The sequence below is a fragment of the Dipodomys spectabilis genome, unplaced genomic scaffold (genome assembly GCF_019054845.1).
Source record: "Dipodomys spectabilis isolate Male_0828 unplaced genomic scaffold, ASM1905484v1 ptg000051l, whole genome shotgun sequence".
NCBI lineage: Eukaryota > Metazoa > Chordata > Mammalia > Rodentia > Heteromyidae > Dipodomys > Dipodomys spectabilis.
In genome coordinates this window covers 2293778-2316605 of record NW_024870728.1, presented here as the reverse complement: position 1 = coordinate 2316605, position 22828 = coordinate 2293778, and the positions used below count along the sequence as shown (strand labels likewise).

The 22828-nt window shown below is 52.4% G+C and overlaps 1 protein-coding gene across 1 annotated transcript in view; it reads left to right on the top strand.

Annotated features, from left to right (window-relative positions):
* The window catches only part of Armc9 (armadillo repeat containing 9), a 114144-nt gene that overhangs the window by 82805 nt on the left and 8511 nt on the right, over nucleotides 1-22828 (top strand). Inside the window, exons 20-23 of the mRNA XM_042679268.1 lie at nucleotides 1838-1942; nucleotides 11119-11234; nucleotides 17213-17325; nucleotides 21418-21529. Of these exons, the coding sequence (XP_042535202.1) occupies nucleotides 1838-1942; nucleotides 11119-11234; nucleotides 17213-17325; nucleotides 21418-21529 (446 nt within the window). The remainder of the gene's footprint in view (nucleotides 1-1837; nucleotides 1943-11118; nucleotides 11235-17212; nucleotides 17326-21417; nucleotides 21530-22828) is intronic.

The following is a 22828-nucleotide window of genomic DNA, read 5'->3' as shown; positions in this document are numbered from 1 at the left end:
CGGGTGGCAGGTCATGAGTCCTTATTAACAGTTTCATGTCTGTAAGGTCAGTAGTGATGTCAGTTGTTGCCTCGTGTATGTGTGTGTGTGTGTGTGTGTGTGTGTGTGTGTGTGTGTGCGTGCGTGTGCATGCACGTGTGTGAACCAGTACCAGGGCTTGAACTCAGGTTCTGGTGTCTTCATTCAACCACCCACAGTTGGTGCCCAACCATTTGAGCCACACCTCCAGTTGAGCATTTTGCTGGTTAATTGGAGATTAGAGTCTCAGATTTGTCTGCTCAGCTGGCTCAGAACTGTGATCCTCAGGTCTCAGCCTCCTGAGTAGCTGGGATTACAGGACCTGGTGGCCCCAGCCTTCTGTTTCCTTCTACTATGGAAAACGTGTGTTGTCTTTCTCTCTGTCAGGTTTACTGGAGGTCTGTCAATATTATTGATCATCTCAAGGAACTAGCTCTTTAGTTCACTAATTTTCTCTTTTTTTCCATTCTCATTTTCATTCTCTTACTTTTTCTTCTCTTCTCTGCATTAGGGATTGAACCCAGGACCTTGCAGCACATGCCAGCCAGACTCCACACTTGAGCCACACCCCATCCTTTATTTCTTTTCATTTTTATCTTTTTGGCAGATGTACTGGGTCTGAGCTTAGGGCCTTCCTCTTGCAGCCTGTGCTCACTCCTTAGGATTTCTGTAGGCCAGGGCACCCACTTCTCAGAGAAACCGTATCTCCAGCTCGTTTTTGCACTGATTATTTTGAAATAGGGTCTTGCTCTTTGTCTGGGCCTGCCTGGACCACAGTCCTATGTTATGCTTCCCACTGAAGCTGGGATAATGGGGGCCATCATGCCAGGCTTCTTCTGTTGGGATAGAGTCTCGAAAATGTTTATGCCCAGGCTGGCCTGGAACTGTGATCCTCCCAAGGAGCTGGGAATGATAGGTGTACACTACTTCACCAGCCTTTATTTTGTTGTTGAGATGGGATGTCACACTAACATCGCCCAGGATGGCCTCAGGCTCATGATCTCCACGTCTCCAGTTCCCGAGTGCCTGAGATGAAAGAAGGAGCACCATCATGCCCAGCTTGTTGCCCTTTTCATTGATTCTGTTTCCACTAACTTGCTTTGGCATATTTTTCCTTTTCTTTTGCTATATTCTTGAAACTGCCTCTTTTTGTAATTTGCTTCATAACATTTGTAATTGCTCATTGTGAAACATGATGGCTAGTCCAACATCTGTCATAATTCTAATGTCTCTGTCAGATATTGGCTCCTGCCAGGCATGATGACACATGCCTCTAATCCCAGCACTTAAGAGGCTGAGCTAGGAGAACTGTGAGTTTGAGGTCAGCCTTTACCATACAGTCTCACAGTCCCATGAGGACTGTACATGTGACTGGACTCTTGTCTGTTGGCTGACTTGACTGACCATTCATGCCCCTGGCACCCTGACCTCACACAAATCCTAAGGACGGAGATTAAGAGAGATTGCTAAGGGCTTCATTGGACCTCTTCCTGCCTCAGCCACAGCCATGGAGGGGCTGACTGAGCATCACTTCCCAGGGGGCTCTTGGCCTTCTCCCCTCATCCTCATGGGTAGGTTCAAGCAGGGCAGATGCCCCCAAGGCCCTATGAGCTACAACTCCATGTGTTGTTGTGTTGGATGCCTTCCTGTTTGGTGGCAGCTGCACCCCTGAGGCGCGGCCCCTGAGGCCCTGCGAGATGCAACCCCATGCGTTGTCATGTGTGAGGCCTTGGCATTCATGGAGCTGCACCCCTGGGGCACTGCCCCCTGGGAGCCTGTGGCAGTTTCCAGAACACTCACCTTGTCTCCTTTGAAACAGGAAGACCACGACACCATGGAAGCCGACCTGGACAAGGATGAGCTGATCCAGCCCCAGCTCGGAGAACTCTCAGGCGAGAAGCTTCTGACCACAGAGTACTTGGGAGTAAGTGCCCTGTGGGGGCGGGCTGGAGCGAAAGTGCACACATGGGACTAGGGTCTCCAGTGAGGCTCCTTATAACACCGTGTTTATCAGAGGCCAGGTTAAAATCAGGCATGGTCACTCACACCTGTAATCCCAGCTAGGCGGGAAGTAGAAATAAGAATTGTGGTTTGAGCCTGGCCAGGGAAAAAAGCCTAAGACCACCAGTCATGGGGGGCTCACGCTGTAATGAGATCTGAGGATTGTAGTTCAAAGCCAGCCCATGCAGGGAAGTCTGTGAGACTCTTATCTCCAGTAAACCACCAGAAAACCGGAAGTGGTGCTGTGGCTCAAATGGTAGGGCAACTAGCCATTATCTGAAATGCTGAGGGTCAGCGCCCAGGCCCAGAGTTCAAGCCCCATGATCCACACACACACACACACAAAAAAAGCACGTCTCTGAAATTAAAGCAGAAAGGGCTACAGGTAGAGCTTAGACCTGAAGCCCTAGTTCAAAACCCCAGTGCTGCCAAAAAGAAGATCCCGTTGTCGAGTTGGTCTCAGCGGTCATGGAGACGCATCACAGGTGGACATGCTGGTGTGCAGAAGTGCGACGAGGAGGAACAGGACCAGAGGCGCCTGCTGGACCTGCAGTGGCAGCGCCATTGCCCCTCCATCCCCAAGCGCTGATCGGCAGGTAGGTCAGTGCAGGTGTAGGCTGGTGCCCAAGGAAACAGTGTGGAGAGGGACGAACGGACTGAGGCAGGACCTCTCCAGTGGGGAAGAAGAGGAGCCCTGAGCACAGAAGGCCAGTGAAGAGCCTGAAGACGCAGTGTCAGAACAGAGGAGAAGCGTTTCAGGATACACTGGCAGCATTGGAAGCCACTCTAGAGGAAGGGCCCATATTTCACTACACCTGAGCCCAGCAGAATAAGTGTGTAATTTATGCTTTCACATGTCAGCTTAGATTTGCACTCTGGCTACTTTGGGCTGCGTAGACTGTGAGGACAAGATGAAGGAAGAGCCAGACATTAGGGGCTCACACCTGTAATCCTCGCTCCTCACAAGGCTGAGCTCTGAGGATCATGGTTCAAAGCCAGCCCAGGCAGGAAAAGTCCGTGAGACTCCTGGGCCTTGGACCATGACTAGGCCTCTGTTTCCCTCGGAGACACACGGGCTTTGTCAGTGCGCCTGAGCCTCTGGATAGGACGCAACATTCTTCAAAGCATGGGCGGTGGGGGGCCTGCTGCTTCGCAAGCTGCCGGTGAAGAAAACAGGGCAGATGGGGCAGAGTCCTCTGGATGGCTGGCGAGGACACCTGTGCCTGTGTCCCTAACTCCCAGCCCCGAACAGCCATGTAGCATGTGCATGCCAGCAGCGACATTCCCTGTGGCGCATGGGCCTGACTCCGCCCTCTGGTGATGGCATGTGGCACGTGGACTCCGTGAAGTGCTGTGGCGGTCACATGCAAAGCACAGGCAGAGTGTGTGGGGCCCAGAGCACCAGAGCATCCCCCCTGCCCCTAACCCAGATGTTGGCATCTGGAAATGACAGCCACAGGGACGTGGAGACCAAGGGATTCGCCTTCCTTGGTGCTGTGATTGGAGCGGCGTCTTGGCGGCCACTTGTCCAGCACAGCCATGCGCGGGCATGGAGGAGGCCGCGTGGTCTCCCCGCGTCTCCCCGGGTCCCTCCCCTCTCGCCTGTGTGCTCTCACCCCCCATGGTGACGCCCGCACGGGGTGAGGGCCACCTTCGTCTCATCATGTTCACGCGCCACACGAGTCAGGACTCAGCGCAGCCTCTGGGTGCCCTGTGACCCATCCTGAGTCACCAGGAGGGCGCCAGGCGCCTCCTGCCCTGGTCACGCTGCCCTGGCTGCCCGGGCCTGGCACCTGGTGCTGCCCACCTGCAGCAGAGGGGTCTCCCTCTCCCCTCATCCTGGGGTGCACAGAAAGTCACGTCCTAACTGTGTGCTGAACAAGGGCCGCTGGCCACGGCCGGGCGCACTGCACCGGCAAGGAGCAGCTCGGGCCTCGCAGGCTTTCCAGCTTAGTCTGAAAACGTTGGCTTTTGGAACCATGCGGTCAAAAACAAATTTACACTCTTTGGGCTGGGAACGTGGCTCAGTGGTAGAGTGCTTGCCTTGCATGCCTGAGGCCCTGGGTTCGATTCCTCAGCACCACATAAGCAAAAAGAAAAAAGCCGGAAGTGGCGCTGTGGCTCAAGTGGTAGAGCGCTAGCCTTGAGCTGAAGAGCTGAGGGACAGAGTTCAGGCCCATGACCGACAAAAAAAAAAAATTACACTTGAGCCAGTCACTGGTGGCTCATGCCTGTAATCCTCGCTCAGAGTGGAGCTGTGGCTCAAGTAGTGGAGCGTAGCCTTGAAGAGGAAAAAACAAAACTCAGGACAGCACCTAGGCCCTGAGTTCAGGCCCCAGTAGTAGCACACACAGAAAGTATTTCAGTGTCTTTCTTGAAGGTGACCTGTCACGACAATACTAAAGACGTTTACAAAAGCAGCCACAGAGCAGTTGGAACCGTGTTTGCTGAGAGCTGGAAAAAAGAGCCAGAGTGGCAGGAGACGGGCAGATCTCATCCTGCAGAGCCAGCACCAGCCAGGACCACAGCATGGGGTTCAACATGGTCTGGGAAGCTGGGCACCGGCAGCTCATGCCTGGAATCCTAGCACTTCCGGGCTGAGAGCTGAGAATCATGGTTCAAAGCCAGCTCAGGCAGAAAAGTTCATGGGACTCTTTTTTTTAATTGTGAAAATACTGTACAGCGGGGTTACAATTACATGGGCAAGATAATGAGTACATTTCTTATCAAGCATTGTAGCCTCCTCCTTTGTTTCCCCTTCCCATCCCGTCCCAGCCTCCCCCCTCCCCCCTCATGGGACTCTTATTTCCAGTTAACTGCCAAAAAGCTGGAAGTGGAAGTATAGCTCAACCGGTAGAGCACCAGCCTTGAGCAGGAAAAACATAAAAGGTAGCCCTCAGTACGGGCTCTCTGGGAAGGGAAGGGGGTGGGGGGGTGGAGGAAGGAGGGAAAAGAGAAAGGAGAAGAGGAGGGGGAGAGAGAGGAAGGAAAGAAATTGGATGCAAAGAACAGCCACAGCCGTTGCCAGCCCCTCGTGGCATGGGCGGGCCTGCCCCGCCTGCTCAGTGGATGGGCGGTGCTGCAGCCGTGCCCCCCGCCCTGGTCTTTTTTTTTTTTTTTTTTTCTGGTCATGGGGCCTGAACTCTGGGCCTGGCCACGTGCCTCAGCCCTTCAGCTCTACCACTTGAGCCAAGGCCCCCTAGTCTTTTTCATTTCACCTGACTGCCAGGAGAAGGCAGTTTGGAGGTCTTCAAAATAAAAGAATATAGAAGCTGGGCAGGTGGCACAGACCTGTAATGCCAGCCCTTGGGAAATGAGGCAGGGTCACTAAGAGGTCGTGTCTCAGCTGGGTGAGGTGGCTCCTCCTCGTACGTGGAGCTACTAGAGACAGATGGGAAAGGATTGAGGTTGATGCCAGCCCTAGCAAAACCTTGAGATCCCCCGTGCCATCCAGTAAAAAGCTGGGTATCATCCCAGCTATGTAGGAACCATGCGTAGGGAAATCAGGACCCATGCCAGCTGAGCAAAAAGCAAGACCCTATTCAAAAAGTACAGCAAAAAGGGCTGAGATATGACTCAAGACAAGCCCCAGGCCCTGGGGTGCGCTCCACACAGCGCATAGATTTCCTTCCTGTATCTTTGTGTGATACCTTCTGTTCACCTTTCTTTATGGCAAGTTTGTGGTGCTTTATAAACAAAAATTGTGATCTGAAGTTCTCTGAACACGCCCACCTCTGTTCAAGAGCCTCAGACCAGTGGGGCACCAGTAGCTCACGCCTGTCATCCTAGCTACCCAGGAGGCTGAGATCTGAGGATCACGGTTCAAAGCCAGCCCGGGCAGGAAAGTCCATGAGACTTTTATCTTCAATTAACCACTAGAAAATCAGAAGTGGCACTGTGGCTCAAGTGGTAGCTCACCTTGAGCTGAACTGCTGAGAGACAGTGCCCAGGCCCAGAGTTCAAGCCCCACAACCAACCAAAAACAAACAAAAAGAGCCTCAGACGTTTGGCCTTGGCTGACTAGAACATGCATGTGTGCATGTGTACAGATGGGATGTTGCAGGTAAAGAGCCAAAGATTTCTTGGGCATCTTTAGTCCCTTTTAAGAGCTGTTTACCACCATCCCCTGCATCCAGCCTAGAGTCTCCAGAGCCCTGGCTAGAACAGGGGGTGGGGGCATCTAGATACCCTCACCTGCCTAGAGGCAGCTTCTACCACATTGAATCCTGTGCGGTAGAAGCCCTTGGTAGGGATGACTCCTAAATCCTGCAGCCACTTCCCACCTCCTGACCCCACCTGCCTGTTCCATAAACACATTGACTCCCAACCATCATTGCTCCCTGACTATAACATAACAGTTCCTGTAATTTGCTGGGAACCCAAGCTACTCATGAGGCTGAGGTCCAGAGGATTGAGGTTCAGAGCTAGCCTAGGCCAGAAAAGTCTGTAGACTTCATCTCCACAATAACCAGCAAAAAACCTAAAGACTGGAGAGATGGCTGAAATGGTAGAGCACCAACCAAACAAGCACAATACTGAGTTGAAATGCTGATACTAGAAAGAAAAAAAAAAAAAACAAAGTTGCCGTAGCTCCCTCTGGAAACGTGAGCCAGGGAACTTGAGTCTGTGCTCACTCATTCTTGGCCCAGAATTTTTTTTTTTTCCTTGTAACCAGAGTTGTTTCTTTCTTTTTTTTTTTTTTTTTGGTTGTGGGGCCTGAAATCTGGGCCTACCTGCTGTCCCCCAGTTTTTCAGCTGTAGATCAACGTTCTACCACTTGAGCCTAAGCCCCACTTCGACTTTTTCTGCTTATGTGGTACTGAGGAATCGAACCCAGGGCCTCATGCATGCAAGGCAAGCACTCTACCACTGAGCCACCTTCCCAGCGCCCAGAGTTGTTATTTTACACCAACAAAACATAATTTTTAAATTTTCATATCTTAAGAGTCTTTTTTTTGGGGGGGGGGTCCAGTCGTGGGGCCTGAACTCTGGGCCTGGGCACTGTCCCTCAGCTCTTCAGCTCAAGGCTAGCACTCTACCACTTGAGCCACAGCACCACTTCCGGCTTTTTTCTTTTTGCTTATGTGGTGCTGAGGAATCGAACCCAGGGCCTCAGGCATGCAAGGCAAGTGCTCTACCACTGAGCCACCTTCCCAGCCCCTCTTAAGAGTCTTAATACATTTTCCTGAGAGTAAAGATAAGGCATTCCACCTGTCCATACGGAATTCTGTTGTACAGCGTGCCCTTGAGGACTTTGCCATTTGTCCTGGTATAGGGAGAGAGTCATTCACTTGAACGTTTTGCTTTTATTTTTTTTTCTTTTTTGGGTTCTGGGTTTATTCATTTATTTTTTGTGCTGGTACTGGAGCTTAAACTCCAAGCCTCATGCTGTTGCTTGGCTTTATGGCTCCAGGCTAGCACTCTGCCACTTGAGCCACACCTCCAGTTCCTACTTTTTACTGGTTAATTGGAGATAAGATTCTCTCAGATTTGTCTGCCCTGGCTGGCCTCCAACCACAGTCACCAGATCTCAAGCCTCCAGAGTGGCTAGAATTACAAGCCTGAGCCACTGGCACCTGGAATACTGGGATTTGCTAGGCAGGCTCTCTACCACTTGGACCATGCCCCCAGTCCTTTTGCCTTGATGTTTTCAAATATGGTCTTCTACTTTGTCCCAGGCTGGTCTGGACTGAGACTCTCCTATTTACACTTCCTACATAATAGGAATGACAGACAGGAACCACTATGCCCTTCTTTTTTATGAGTTGAGATAGTCTCTCTCAAACTAGACTACCCTTGAACCATGATCCTCCAATTTCTGACTCCAATTTCTGAGCTACTGCACCTAACTACTAACTAATCTTGACAAATTCTTATTTTTGAAACCAGACTCTTAGGCCCAAGGCCTAAACTCCAGGAGTTGCCTGTGTCGAGTGCAAATATAAATGGCCAAATAAAGAGACACGAGAAAGGGCAGGGAAGGCGGATTGTTAGGGCATGCAGCAGCCCTGGGAAGGCAGCCCAGCAGCCCATCTTCAGCCCACAGGTGAAGACTTAAGCGTGAGGCTCAAGCAGACAAAGCATTAGCGTAGGGGCAAAAGGTGTGCATGCGCTTGCACTCAGAACATATTCTTGCAGATTGTCGTCTCAGTCCTTGTCGGGAGGACTCGGGAAGCTGGCATCACGTGAACAATCTGGTCAAGAGGAACTAGACCTCATGACCGTATGCACGGTCTGTCCTGAGATCCCTGCTGATCCTTGAGAACAGCTTCCTTCTTCCCTTCTAGCCACTGAGGACTGAGATCCAGTCAATCCAGCCTGTGCAGAAAGCCAAAAGTAGAGCTATAGCTCAAGTTGTAGCACCAGCCTGGAGCAGAAAATGCTAGAGAGTGAGACTCTTGAGTTCAAGCCCCAGTACCGACACACACCCAAAAAATTACATATTGCTTCTTACACTCACACATCCCATTGCCTTTTTTGGGGGGGGAGGGGAGCAGACGAACTCAGGGACTGGATGCTGTCCTGAGCTGTCGCGCTCAGGGCTAGCTCTCTACCACTTGAACCACATCTCCACTTACGACTTTTTGGTAGTCAATTGGAGATAAGAGGCTCACAGACTTTCCTGCCCAGGCTGGCTTTGAACCGTGATCCTCAGATCTCAGGTGACAGGTGTGAGCCACCGGCGCCTGGCTCCCACGGCCTCCTGGTCACCAGGTGATCGCGCAGCTCCCGCCACACATCCATGCTGAAGTCAGGCGGCCAGATGCTCTAGCAAGCCACCAGCCCTTCATGCTTCCCCTGCGCTCAGTCTGGTGACTTCCACAGGGGTGCTTTTTCCTTTGGCTTTGTTTATTAGCTGAACCCTGCACATGGAACCCCTTCACTGGAGAAGAAAACACCACCCACCTTAGATGACCTCCCAGGGTAACAGGAGACAGGTGACCGCTGGCCTCCACCAGGACGCCCCCACTGGAGGACAGGCTCGGGGAGAAGGGGGACCAGAGGGGACTGGAAGGAACTCCCTCCTCCTCCTTTTCCACTCCCTTAACTCTTGCCTTGTTGGTTTAGCCCACGTTCTGACTGGTACCGTAGACAGGAGAGGCAGGTGTCCGCAGGGCGGAGGCACAGGCCATCTGACGGGCCAGTGGGGCCTGGGGTCCCAGGGACATGGGGAGGAGGGGAGCGGGCAGTGATGCAGACCACACCCCTGCCTTGTGTGCAGGGTGAGGAGCTGCAGCTCGGCTCTCTTGGCAGAGCCCAGTTTGGTTCCGTGCTCCCACAATGGTGCCCTCCCTCACCTCTCTGTTGTGGGGGTGCACCCAGCCCCTCATCAAAGCACGCTGTCCCAGGCTTGCCTGCTGTCCCTCATGAGGACATGGTGCTGCCCCGGGCTCACCCACTGGCCTTACTACCACCACCTCCTCCTCCTCCTCCTCCCCCTCCTCCCCCTCCTCCTCCTCCTCCTCCTCCTCCTCCTTCTTCTCTTCCTCCTCCTCCTCCTCGCATCCGGTCCTCAGTAAAGCCAGCACCTTAGCTGCAAAAACTCAAGGAATGAAAAATGTCATTCCAATTCCTTTGGGTTCAGGGTTTTCTTGTATGTCTATTTTGAAATAGATCTAGATTCCCAGAAAGTTGCCAGAGCGCCGCAGATAGGCCCCAGGGACCCCGGTGGTTCCACTTAGGTCATTTATCGCTACATGATCGAAACCAGGAGGGTGACATTGCTGGCGTCTACTCTGAACACTTTCCTTAATTATTAGCGTGATCGTAAGCAGTTATAGAAAGCCCAGAAATTGCGAAAGAAAGAGCACCCTCGGTCCTGGCTCCCTGGGAGCCGTGGGGGTCATCGCAGCCCTTCCCGCCGGCCTTTAGCGCCCTTAGCGTGACCCCAAGTACTATCCATGCGTTCCAGAGACACCTGATTTTCACTCAGTGTTTTCAGTGTTTTCTTCATAACCTAATTGTCCTTAGGAATGGACAAGTAACAGATTTAGAAGCCATTTTATTTAATTATTCTATTCCTAGACAGATTATTGCATCTTTGCTCTGCAGTCTTGTTTAACATTTTCCATATTTTGGTTTGCTCTCTAAGATTTCCATTCAAGGGACACGAACGTTTTTGCAACTTTCCTTTTTCCAGGAGGTGGCCAGGATCTGCCCACCTCGGCCTCCCTGCGGCTGGGCTACAGGCAGGTGCCATCGCACCCCTTACTACTCACGATAGAAAAAGAATTGTCTAGGGCTGGAGGCATGGCTCAAGTGGAGAGAACCTGCCTCGCAAGCCTGAGTTTCGAGCCTTAGCTCAAACCCTAGCACCACACACACAAGGAGTCGCGGTGTTCCCGACGCGGCATAGTGAGGAGCAACGGTTACCACACCCGGGTAAATAAAGCTGAAGGAAGAGTGGGGTCCGCTTTCCACGCCGCGTGGTTTGGGCTGTCTCACTACAGTGGGGGGTCTCTTGTTCGCCACTCGTGCTTCGCGCTGTTCTGGGAAGCGCAGTTTCTAATGCCTTTGATGTTTGTGGTTTGTGCCCGCTGCCCGCTTACTGTTGACCGTGGTGCGGGGCCTGCGCTTCGCAGAGGCGCTGTGCAAACGTTCCCTCGCACCTCCGCTTCCCTGCGGGCCCGGCTCACCCTGGACGAGGATTCCCTCACCACAAAATCATGTCTGTCCATCTTTTGTGCTCATGCACTTGCAAAATCCGGGTCTTCAGTCAGGATGGCAGCACGTGCACCCCTGAAGTGACCTTTCCCAACAGTCCGTGTTTTCCTCTAGTGACCCAGCGCGTGGTCCTTCACTTCACAGCTGGGGCTTGAACTTAAGGCTTCAAGCTCTCGCTCGGCTCCTTTGCCCATGGCTAGCTCTCTACCACTTGAGCCACAGCTCCACTTCTGGCTTTTTGATGGCTAATTGGGAGATAAGAGTCTCCCAGGCCTTTCTGCCCAGTCTAGCTCTGAACCCTCAGCGTCCTGAGTAGCTCGGATGACGGGCGTGAGCCACCGGCGCCCGGCTCCTTCACGGCCTCTTGTCAGGGGAACTGACAGGAGGAATCTGACGTCAAGGAATGATGTCTCCAGCCGTTTCTTTATTCCCCAGATCATGACCAACACGGCGAAGGCGCGGCGGAAGGGGCTGCCCAGCGTGCAGCCGAGCGGGGACGAGCCCCTGCGCAGGCCCGTCACCCCCAGCGGCCACCGGAGCGGGGGCCCAGCGTAAGTCCGGGCTGGAGGAGGCGGGAGTCTTGCTTTCTTACACCTCCCCTTGACTGACTGCTGTCGGAAGATGTGTGGATTTTTGAAAATGCAGAATAAAGCATTGCTGTTGGAAAGCGCTGGCCCTTCATTATTTGTCCTCCGAGGGTTTGGGGGAGGCAGAAGTTGAGCCCCTCCCCCCCACGCCCCAGTTTCTTTCAGGAAGAGATCTTCAAGGCCAGCTCCATGGTAAGTGCTGGCCAGGGCCAGGGCCACCCTACTGTGTTTGCTCTGCTTTGCTGCCATTGTAGTGCCATACCTAAAGCCTCCAAACCTACGCTACATGAGTTGGAGTCTCTTCTGTTTTTGTACCCGTCCTGGGGCTTGAACTCAGGGCTTGGGTGCTGCCCCTTAGCTTTTCCACTCAAATCCAACACTCTCCCACTTGAGACACAGCTTTACTTCCAGCTTTTTGGTGGCTGATTGGAAGGAAGAGTCTCATGGTCTTTCTTGTGAGTCTGAACTTTGAATTCCAGTCTTCAGATCTCAGCCTCCTGAGTAGCTATGGCGACAGGCATTGAGCCACCAGTGGCTGGCTATTTAGATGAATGTTTTGTTTTGTTTTTTAAGGCAGATGTCATCCCAGGTACTCAGGAAGCAGAAATCAGCAGGATCACAGTTTGGGGCTAGCCTAGGCAAAAATGTTAGCAAGACCTCATTTCAACAAAAAATACATCAAAAATAGCCAGGCATTGCAGTTCACATCTGTAATCCCAGCTTTAATGGAGGCCATAGATAGTAGGAATGTGAGACTGTGAAAAGTGACTAAAGTAACTAAAGCCAAAAAGACTAAGAGGATGTCCGAAGCTGTAGAGCATTTGCCTGGCAAGCCTGAGGCCCTGAGTTCAAACCCCCAGTGCTGCCATTAAATAATAAGCTGGAGGAAGTAGAGAGTGTCTGGCAAGGTGAGGCTGTGGATTCCATTCCTATCACAGAAGAGAAACATGCTGGGCACTGGTGCTCACGCCTATAATCCTAGCTACTCAGGAGGCTGAGATCTGAGGATCACCGTTCAAAGCCAGCCTGGGCAGGAAAGTCTATGGGACTTATTTCCAATAAACCATTCAGAAAATCGGAAGTGGTGCTGTGACTCAAGTGGTAGAGCACTCACCTTGAGCTGAAGAGCTGAGGAACAGCGCCCAGGCCCAGAGTTCAAGCCCCATTACCGCCCCCCCCAAAAAAACAAAAAAAAAATGTTATCAGCTCTGTGCACTTTAAGCTTCCAGACATCATTCATCCTTCCCCACAGCTCAGGCCTGCCAAGAAATAAAACTCTGCTCCCCTGGAAGACCTGAGGCCCGTTGTCGTGTAGGGGTGATGGGCAGGGGTCAGGCAGGAGTGCCAGGACTGACTGACAGCCTCTCCGCTCATCCATAGAGTGCTAGAGAAGCCAGGCTGCTCAGGAGGCTGAGATCTGAGGATCAGGGTCCGAAGGTATCCAAGTCAGGAAAGACCGTGAGACTCTTATCTCTCAGTTTTTTTGGAGCCAGTCCTGGAGCTTGAACTTAGGGCTTGGGTGCCATCCCTGAGATCTTTGGCTCTTCTTAACTGTGATCCCCAGATCTCAGCCCTGAATAGCTAGGATTACAGGTGTGAGCTACTGGCACCGAGTTTTTTTGTTTTTTTGTTTTTTCTGTCCTGGGCTCAAACTCAGGGCCTGGGTGATGTCCCTAAACTCTTTTTGCTCCAGGTTAGCACTTGGCCACTTTGAGCCACAGAACCACTTCCAGTTTTCTAGTGGTAAATTGGAGATAAGAGTGTTACAGACTTTCCTGCCCGGGCTGGCTTTGAACCCTGATCCTTAGATCTCACTCTCCTCAGTAGCTAGGATTACAGGCATGAGCTTCCAGTGCCTGGCTCTGTTTTTTTTGTTGTTGTTTTTTTTGTTTTTGTTTTTTCTTAATAGAAATAAAAAGAACTAAGAAACTTCATCTTGCCAGATGTAGGAAAAAAGGCTGGCTTGTTTTAAATTATTTTCTAGTTTTTGGGGTTGGTTTTTGTTTTCAGTGGAAACAGTGGTGGCATGAGGACATTCTCTGAGCTGAGGATTGAGAGGAAGGGCCTAAGTTTCAGATCTGGCCCTTGAGCACAGCTCATGGTTGGGCCAGATACCACATTCCACGGACTCTTCCTGCCTGTGGCCCAGCTAGCTCCTCCGATGGAGGGCGGCCTGTCCCCATGTTGTCCCGTGGCCCTGACTGGCTCAAACCAGCCCATCAACTCAGCATACACTTTGAGCACTCTGACGTGAGGGTTCAAGCGTCACAGTGAGCAGGAGACCCTCACCAAACACTGATCTCAGACCTCTCAGCATACCTCCATCTCTTGAACTCATTTCTAGAAAGTTCTTGTGCCTCGCAGCCAGCAGCCCTGATAGCCCTGCATTGGTTCAGGTAGATTTGGAATCTTAGCATTCTTGGGGACATGGATGTGTGTTGCACACACATAAGAGTACTTTGAAGCTGAGTGCCAATGATTCATACCTGTAATCCTAGCAACTCAGGAGGCTGAGATCTGAGGATCACAGAACGAAGTCAGCCTGGGCAGAAAAGTCCCCATGAGACTCTTATCTCCAATCAGATACTCAAAAACAGGAAGTGACGCTATGGCTCAGAGTGGTAGAGCGCTAGCCTTGAGCAAAAGAGCCCAGTGATAGTGCCCAGGCCCTGAATTCAAGCCCCACGACCAACAGAAAAAAAAAGGAAAAAGAAAAGATGCTCATATTTCAAAGATAAGTAGTTGTGTGTTGATTGGGGTGAGAGGTCATTGTATATCTTCTGTTTACTTAACTTTCCATGACTCCCACTGCTACAGATTAACCCTTCAGCTTCGGGCTCCCTCTCTGCTCCTGCCCAATTGGTCATGCTAACACCCCCCACACACACACACACATACACACGCTAGCACACACTAATGCCCCTTGAGTTCTGGAGCCCTCTGCTCCAACCTCTGTCTACTTAGGACCCATGTTCCTGTCCTCCCACCCCCCTTAACCCTGTCACTGTGATGTGTCCCACCCCTGAGCGCGCTCTGACTACCCCAACAGAGTTGAGGATGGAGTGCTCACTGCTCACCACATGGAGGGCTCGTTCCCCTCCTCAGAGTGCTCACAGATCTCTCCGTCTTTGAACTATAAGAGTTGATATTTAAGGTTGAGCATGGTGGCTTAAGTCTGTAATCCCAGTGCAAGTATAAAGCCCTGAGTTCAATTCTCAGTACTACAAAAAAAATTAAAATGAAGAAGCGCCGTTGTACAGAATCCAGCATTGTGTGATCGCACGAAGCCCTTGCTGCGGAGGTGGCTGGTGCCCCTTTAGAGGGCGGAGAGCCTTCCTCCAGAGGAAGGCTCCTGACTCAGGGCGACACCTGTGCAGGCCCTGCAGGCCCTTGGGAGACAGCTGCCCCCGGCCTCTGTCTCTTTCCTCTGGCTCAGGCACCGTGAGGCTCTGCCATTGTCTGCCAGCATGGGCAGCATGAGCGGCTGTGCTGGCGCACACCCACGTAGGCCCAGGTATAAGGAAGCCAGTCCTCCCCGGTCTCCTTGCCTGCCTTTGGCCGTGCTGATATGACGGCAGGTCAGGTCTCAGGCTGAATTCATCCCTTCCCTCACCAGCCTCATCCTGGAGAAGAGCCTAAAGATTTGTACATTGTTTGGTTGAAATGTCACCATGTCACTATTGTTAGAAATACACTAAGCCAGCCAGGCGCCGGTGTCTCATGCCTGGAATCCTAGCTACTCAGGAGGCTGAGATCTGAGGATCCCAGTTCAAAACCAGCCTGGGCAAGAAAGTCTGTGAGACTCTTATCTCCAATAAACCACAAGAAAACCAGAAGTGGTGCTGTGGCTCAAATAGTAGAGCACTCGCCTTGAGCTGAAGAGCTGAGGGACAGCACCCAGGCCCAGAGTTCAAGCCCCACCAAAAAAAAAAAAAAGAAAAGAAAAGAAATATACTAAGCCTTAGCTGCCTCACACCTGCAATGCTAGCCACTTGGGACATGGGGAAGATCAAGGTTCCAGGCCAGCCTGGGAAGAAAAGTCCATGAGACCACATCTCACAGAGGGAAGCTGAACAGTGACACATGCCTGGGATCCCAGCAACACAGGAAGCCTAAAACAGGACAGCGATGGCTCAGGCATATGCTGGGACCCCAGCCAAAACATGACTGGTAAACACAGGAAGGACTGAGGGCATGGCTCGAGGGTAGCCCAGCAATCCGGCGGCCCTGACTTCAAACCCGAGTGCCACCAAAATATGTGTGTGAGTCTACGTATATGTGTCTCGTATATATACTCAAACTATGCATCCGAAGCCTTAAAGCAGGCTATGGGAATGTGTGGGTACCAGAGAGAAGAAAAGTTATCAGAGATGGTACGAACTAGAACAAGGAAACCTGTTGAAGCTGCATTTGTTTGTTTTACCTTTTACTGTTATTATAAAGGTGAGATGCAGAGGGGTTACTGTTGTTTAAGTCAGGTAACGAGTACAATTCTTTTTGGACAATTTACCCCTCCCCCACTGTCTCCCAGTTTTTTTTCCCTCTCACCCCCACCCACAAGTTATGTAGCTCACTTTCAGCACAGTGTCTAATAAGCACCGCTGCTGCATTTGTTCACCCTTTGTCCCTCCATTTCTGTGCTCCCCCTTACCTTCCCAAAGACAGATAAATGGACAAATAATACAAAAAGAAGAGAAAACAAAAACAACAGCAAAGGGGGAAAACGCCTCTTGTTTCCATTCCTGGTTCATTTGGATAGATGTTGTTGTGTATGACCAGATGCACATAGATTGCGCCTTTGTGTTCCTCCCCTAAGAGTCTCCTCCTTCGGTCTCATTGTGTGGGAATGCCTGGAGCCCTGTACAATTTATCATGTCCATGTGTAGTTTAGATCCTGATTCTGCATGTTTCTGAGCTGGCTGAAATTGTTTTAAGGGGGAGGGAGGGAAGGATGAAGTGATGGCTTTGGTCAGGGGACATTGTGTGTATTGTGGAAATTATCCCAATAAACCTTCCTCGTATGTCCAATGTATGCTGACCAAAAATCTTTTTCTAAGAAGAGATAAAGAGCCAGGTGCTGGTGGTTCACGCCTGTAATCCTAGCTATTCGGGAGGCTGAGATCTGAGGATAGAGGTTCAAAACCAGCCCAGGCAAGAAAGTCCATGAGACTCTAATTTCCAGTTAATCACCAGAAAACTGGAAGTGGACAGCACCCTGGCCCAGAGTTCAAACTCTAGAATCAACAGAGAGAGAGAGAGAGAGAGGGAGGGAGGAAGGAAGGAAAAAGAGAAAAGGCTCAGCTTTGTATCAAACAGAAGTCAAAAGGGAACAGATAGAAGTGAGGGAAGACCATTGTAGAGTAGTTTCTACCAATACTCTCTAAAAAGCTTGCTTTATTTACTTATTTTTTAAGCCAGGTGCCAGTAGCTCAACACCTGTAATCCTAGCTCTTTAGGAGGCTGAGATCTGAGGATCATGATTTGAAACCAGCCCGGGCACAAAAGTTTGGGAGCCTCTTATCTCCAGTTAACCACCAAAAAGCTGGAGATGGAGCTGTGGCTCAAGCAATAAGGCATCAGCCTTGAGAGAGAAAGTTAAGGGACAGCACCTGGGCCCTGAGTTCAAGCCCCAGTACTGATATTTGAAAAATAATAATAAAAATAATAATAGTTTGATTTTGCTGGTAATTTTGGAGATGGAGTCCTATGATCTTTTCCGTCCAGGTTGGCTTTAAATCATGAGTCTCTGGATCTCAGCCTCCTGAGTAGCTAGGATTATAGGCAGGAGCCACCAGTGCTAACACATTCATAAAATAGTATCATTTTAATGAAAGAATTTCAAGCCCTGCCAACCTAGATTTGTTTGTGATGCTGTATGGTGCAGTCAATATCTCCTGCTTACCCACCAGTATTTAGGGCTTTTTTTCATGTTTTCTTTGCAGGCTGGGAGATCACCTCGTTTCTCAGAACACCCAAAAGAGCAGAAATGGCTGCCTGCCGCCCTCACCAGCCCCTCACCTGCCTGCCGTCGCCCGGTGCGGCCGGTCATCTCCATGTAAGAATACTGAGCATGTGGATAGCCTCAGTCCTGGGCCTCAGTGAATCTAAGTGAAGCAGCAGTGTGAGCTGCCAGTGCTCTGCCTGCCGCGGTGCGGGCCCCAGCCCCGGCTCGCGTGGGCTCCCAGCTCACGTGGGCTCCCAGCGCTGGCTTATCCTCCACGCTGCCTTGAAACGATGGGTCTGCGGCTCACATCTGGAAGCCACTAGAGCAGGTTTCTGCTCAGGGAAAGCCAGGTTGGATGTGAGACTTCAAAGTAGGGATCTCAGAACGCTGTGTATTTGGGGGCCATTTTCCATTGCTATAACAAAATGCCCGAGGCTGGGCACTTTATAAGAAAGGAGTTTTATTTAGCTCGTAATTTTGGAGGTTGAAAGTGCAGGCTGAGGCGGCCTCGTTGGTTCGGCCTCTAGTGGAGGCCCCTCGGTTATGTCACAAGGTGGCATCGTGGTGGGTGTGCATGCGCGAGGAAGGGATCTCAGCAGCCGGGCAAAACCACGCATACTCTTTGTATAACAGCCCACCATCCTGAGTGGAGGTGTGACTCAAGACCTGAGTTCAAACCCCAGTACTGCCCCCAAACCCAACCACTCTGGAGCTACCTGAAGTTCCAGAAGAACTACATTAGTTCCCACCCCATCCCCAAGATTGGTGCCCCCCCAACCTAAACAGCCTGCCCCGCCCCCGCCCCCCACCCCCAGGGTCCACCACCTCCACACAGCTACACTGAGGACTGAGTTTCCACACAGAAACCCCGAGGGCTGGATGGGGGGGTTCACACTTTACCCCTAGCTTCACCCCTGGCCGTGCAGGGGTGTGGTGGCAGGTTCTGGGCTGAGATGGTCTGCACTGCTGGAAGGCTGAGCAAAGTCAGACTGCGGCCGGAGCGCGGGCAGCTGGCTTCGCAGCCACCGGAGCAGCTCAGAGACTGAGAAGGATAAAAGGGTTTTTTGATGCCAGGAAAAGCATTTTAAATCAGAAATGTACGACGGATTTCTTTGTCATTTTTGAAAGGAAATTAAAAGGATTATGAGCAGGCCAGATAAAGCACCAGTCTCCATTCAAACAGGAAAAACAACCCAGAGGCTGGTCAGATTCCAGTATGAGAAACATCTGCGAACGGGGAGAATCTGCTCACAGTTACAGCCAGAGGCTTCCGGTCCGGGCTCAGAGTAGCAGGGACGTGGAGGGGCAGGGTTTGGGTTATGAGCCCTTTGACTGTGTTGCCAGCCCCTGTCTTCGGTCCTCTGGATGAGTTGAGTGTAAACCTCAGCGCGCCTTCACTACAGGTGATTGGCTCAGCAGCTCACCAGACAGGTCGCTGCCCGCGCAGTCTAAGGTGGTTGTCATTTTTGCCAGTTTGGTTGAATGTCATTGAACTAACACGCCTTCAAGCCAGGCACCAATGGCTCACACCTGTTATCCTAGCTACTCAGGAGGCTGAGATCTGAGGATTGCCATTTGAAGCCAGCCCAGTCAGGAAAGTTCATGAGACTTTTATCTCCAGTTGATCACCAAAATAAAGTCAGAAGTGGAGCTGTGGCTCAACTGGTAGAGCTCTAACTTGAAGTGAAAAGGCTAAGGAACAGCGCCAGGGCCTGAGTTCAAGCCACACACACACACACACACACACACACACACACACACACACACCCCACAAATTGCTTTTACTTGACCAAAGATTGTCCCTTTGGAGAAGCCAGGCCTCCTGGAGGTCTTCTCAGTCGATCCATTCAGACCAGCCACCGGTGTGCCCAGCCTCAGGCCCTGCCAGGCACAAGTGGGCAAGAAGGCTCCTGCCTCTCTCTTGTGCTGCTTTCAAAAGCCTGGGCCAAGGGCAGCGGCATTCTGGCCTCTGCTCTGTGCTTGAGATGCTGTGCAGAGGCCCAGGCCACATGTGTGGACGAGGTCCAGCTCCCCCGGACCCAAGGTGCCTCCCCTCATTCCCCCACACTTGGAGGCTGCTCTCTCAGCCCTCGCTGCCCCTTCCCGTGTGGCCCTCCCCAGGGACTCCCTTCAGCTGTCCCCAAATGTGCTGGGGATTAATGTTCAAGCTAGAGACCCCCGGGAGCCCCCATCTACTAAGGCCTTACTTGAAGATCAAACTTGCTTGGCTGACACTCTACTACTTGAGCCCCACTGCCACCCCACTTTTTGCCGTTTGTATGTTAGTATTTGAGGTTTCCAACACATTCTATTTTGTTTATTTATTTATTTTTGGGTCCAGTCATGGGGCCTGAACTCTGGGCCTGGGCGCTGTCCCTCAGCTCTTCAGCTCAAGGCTAGCGCTCTACCACTGAGCCACCTTCCCAGCCCCCAACACATTCTATTTTGCAGATCAGGGATGAGTAGTTTTTGAGGACCGGCATCTGGATAAATTCCCCAAAGTGTCCCATTGGTGTCCCCTCTCTGGTGCCGCCTCTGCCCTGGCCCAGCTTGGGTGGCTTGGGTTCCAAGCATACATTTACTGAAGCAGGCAGAGCCCTGGAGAGCAAGCCCGCTGGCCCGCCGCCCCCCACCGCCCTCCTCCCAGGGAGCTTCATCTGCCCGCTGCTGGTGATTTTGGAGATAGAGTCTCGCAAACTTTCCTGTCCAGCCTGGCTTCAGACCTTGTAAGCAAGACCTCAGCCTCCTAAAAGCTAGGGCTACAGGCATCAGCGCTTTCCTCCTCCCACCCACCCCCAAAACTGGAAAGGGATTTTTATTTAGGTCAGAGGAGAAATACTACAGAGCGCGATGGCTCAGGTGCTTAATCCCAGCCGCTAAGCAGGCTGAGGGCTGAGGATCGGGACTCAAAGCCAGCCTGGACATTTGTGAGACTCAGCTCTTGGGGGGAGACGGGGGGTGAAGCTGTGGCTCCAAGTGGTAGAATACCAGCCTTGAGCAGGAAAAAAAAAAAAAAAAGGGAGAGCTCAGGCCTTGAGTTCAAGTCCTAGTCCTGGCACAGAAACAAAGAGAATCCTTGAGAAGTGAAAGCCCCTTGTGTGGGTTTGAAGAAACCTTCAGGAAGATTCCTTCAGACAGGAGGGAAAGGAGGTCTCGCCGCGCAGGGACAGGAGGGTTTTCTAAAGGGAAGAGCGAAGAGGAACTTGGAGTAAGGGAGCAGTGAGTCCAGACCCTGCCTTCAAGGCTCCCCAGCAGTAACTGAACTGAACCCCCTTTGACTACGGGATTACGAGAGAGGCCGGGCCGGGAAGAAAGGCGGTGACATTTGGAATACAGACAGTGAGTGGCCGGGCGCCAGTGGCTCACACCTTCATCCTAGCGACTCCGGAGGCTGAGATCTGAGGGTCACCGTTTGAAGCCAGCCTGGGCAGGAGAGTCCGTGAGACTCATCACCAATTAACCACCAAAAGCCAGTGGCTCAAGTGGTAGAGCACACTAGCCTTGTGCACAAAAGCTCAGGAACAGTGCCCAGGCCCTGAATTCAAGTCCCAGGACCTGCCCTCCCCCCCCCCCAAAAAAAATGTTCAGGGGCTGGGGAGGTAGCTCAGTGGTAGACGCTTGCCTTGCATGCCTGAGGCCCTGGGTTCGATTCCTCAGCACCACATAAGCAAGAAGAAAAAAGCCGGAAGTGGTGCTGTGGCTCAGGTGGTAGAGCCCTAGCCTTGAGCTGAAGAGCTGAGGGACAGCGCCCAGGCCCAGGGTTCAGGCCCCACGACCAGACCCAAAAAAAAAAAAAAATGTTCAGACACTGGCCCATCGCCAAGCGCCCCACACGTGTGAGGCCCTCCGCGGCCCGGACGCCTGGGCCTTGGCCGTGGGACCTTTCCCCGCGCTCAGATCCGCTGAGGGCAGCTCGGGACCCACCTGGGGAATTGCAGATTTTCAGATTTCAGGAGACCCACGTGCACAGCTGCAGACACGCAGCTGTGCCCGGAGTGAACCATGGCCCACAAGCTGGTCCCTTCCTTCAGCGCTCCTCACGCCAGAGAACAGAGAGGAGACACAGGATTGGGGATGCCCTCCACCCCACCCATGGCCCTGCGCCCACAAACTCCCGGCTGCAGAGTTAGGCTCTTGATTGACATAGGCCGGTGCCAGCCTGAGGCTTTAGGGAAGATGTAACCTGAGCTCTGTCCCCTCCAGCCGCAGACGCCAAGCCAGGACCGTGGCTGTGGACAGGCCGGGAGGAGGAGCCTCGCCTGCCCGCCCCAGCAGCCCCTGGCCGGCCATGGGCTGTGCCCCGGGACACCGCCAGGTAGGCTGGGCTGGGGGTGGGGTCACACAGCCTGGTGGTCTACTTGGTCAAGGCTGCTGGGGTCGGTCCCCATGGGCAGATGAACACCCCAGAGCCCTTGGCCCCTGACACTGGAGGGAGGGCGCTCGCTGGGAGAGGGGAGCAGACCCCCTCCCCTCGCCCAGCTGCCCCTGGGCCAGACAGAATGGCTTGTGGTTTGGCCAGGCCGCACTTGCCCTTCCTGTACATGCTGAACTCACTTCCGCAGTTCCACACCGGGGGGGCCCCCTGGCTCCCCAGAAATCACTAGCCTCACACGCTCCTCCCCACTGCACCCAGGGGCTGCCCAACCCGCCCTCTGAGCGTCCTTGGAGATGCTCCCGATGGCTTCCCTGGGTGTGGATCCTGCAGTTCAGCTCTTCTAAGCCTGGGGGATGGGGTGACAAAGGACGGTGGGAAGGGAAAAGAAGGCCTGGATCTGCCTGGAATATTCTTTGCTCACCCCAACCGCCTCTTTGCTGGGTTGGCATCAACTCCCTCCGTCTCAGCCACGCCCCCTTTCTCCTGCCACACCCCTGGTCACAGCCATCGTCCCCTCCACAGGCCTGGGCCCCTGTGTCTCACCGTGGCCACAAAGACAGCTGCGACAAGGCCCCTGACCTGTGTTCCCACACCCGCGGGTGAATGCGAATGCGCAGGAAAAGCGAGAAGCAGCTCTCTGTGTAGCCTTGGTGGGGAACTGTCTTGTCCTGTCTGTCTGTCTGTCTGTCTGTCTGTCTCTCTCCCTCCCTCCCTTCTCTCTGTCTGTCTCTCTGTTTTCCTGTGTGGTGCTGGAGTTTGAACTTAGAACCTCATTTGCATGGTTCTTCCTCTAGAGCACTAAAGCCTAGCACTCTTTCCCTTTTCTTTCTTTTTTTTTTTTTGGGGGGGGGGTCCAGTCGTGGGGCCTGAACTCTGAGCCTGGGCACTGTCCCTCAGCTCTTCAGCTCAAGGTTGTGCTCTACCACTTGAGCCTCAGTGCCACTTCCAGCTTTTTTTTTTTCCTTTTTGCTTATGTGGTGCTGAGGAATCGAACCCAGGGCCTCATGCATGCAAGGCAAGTGCTCTACCACTGAGCCACCTTCCCAGCCCACTCTTTCCCTTTTCTTTTCCTTCTTACACCATCTTTTTTAGAATCCTTAGTGTTGAATTACTGGGGAAAGATACTGTTGACCAGGCTTTAAAAATACATTGATCCACCTGGTCATGTTGGCACACAAAAAGCCAAAAGTGGAACTATGGTAGAGACCAAGTGGTAGAGCACTAGCCTTGGGCACAAAA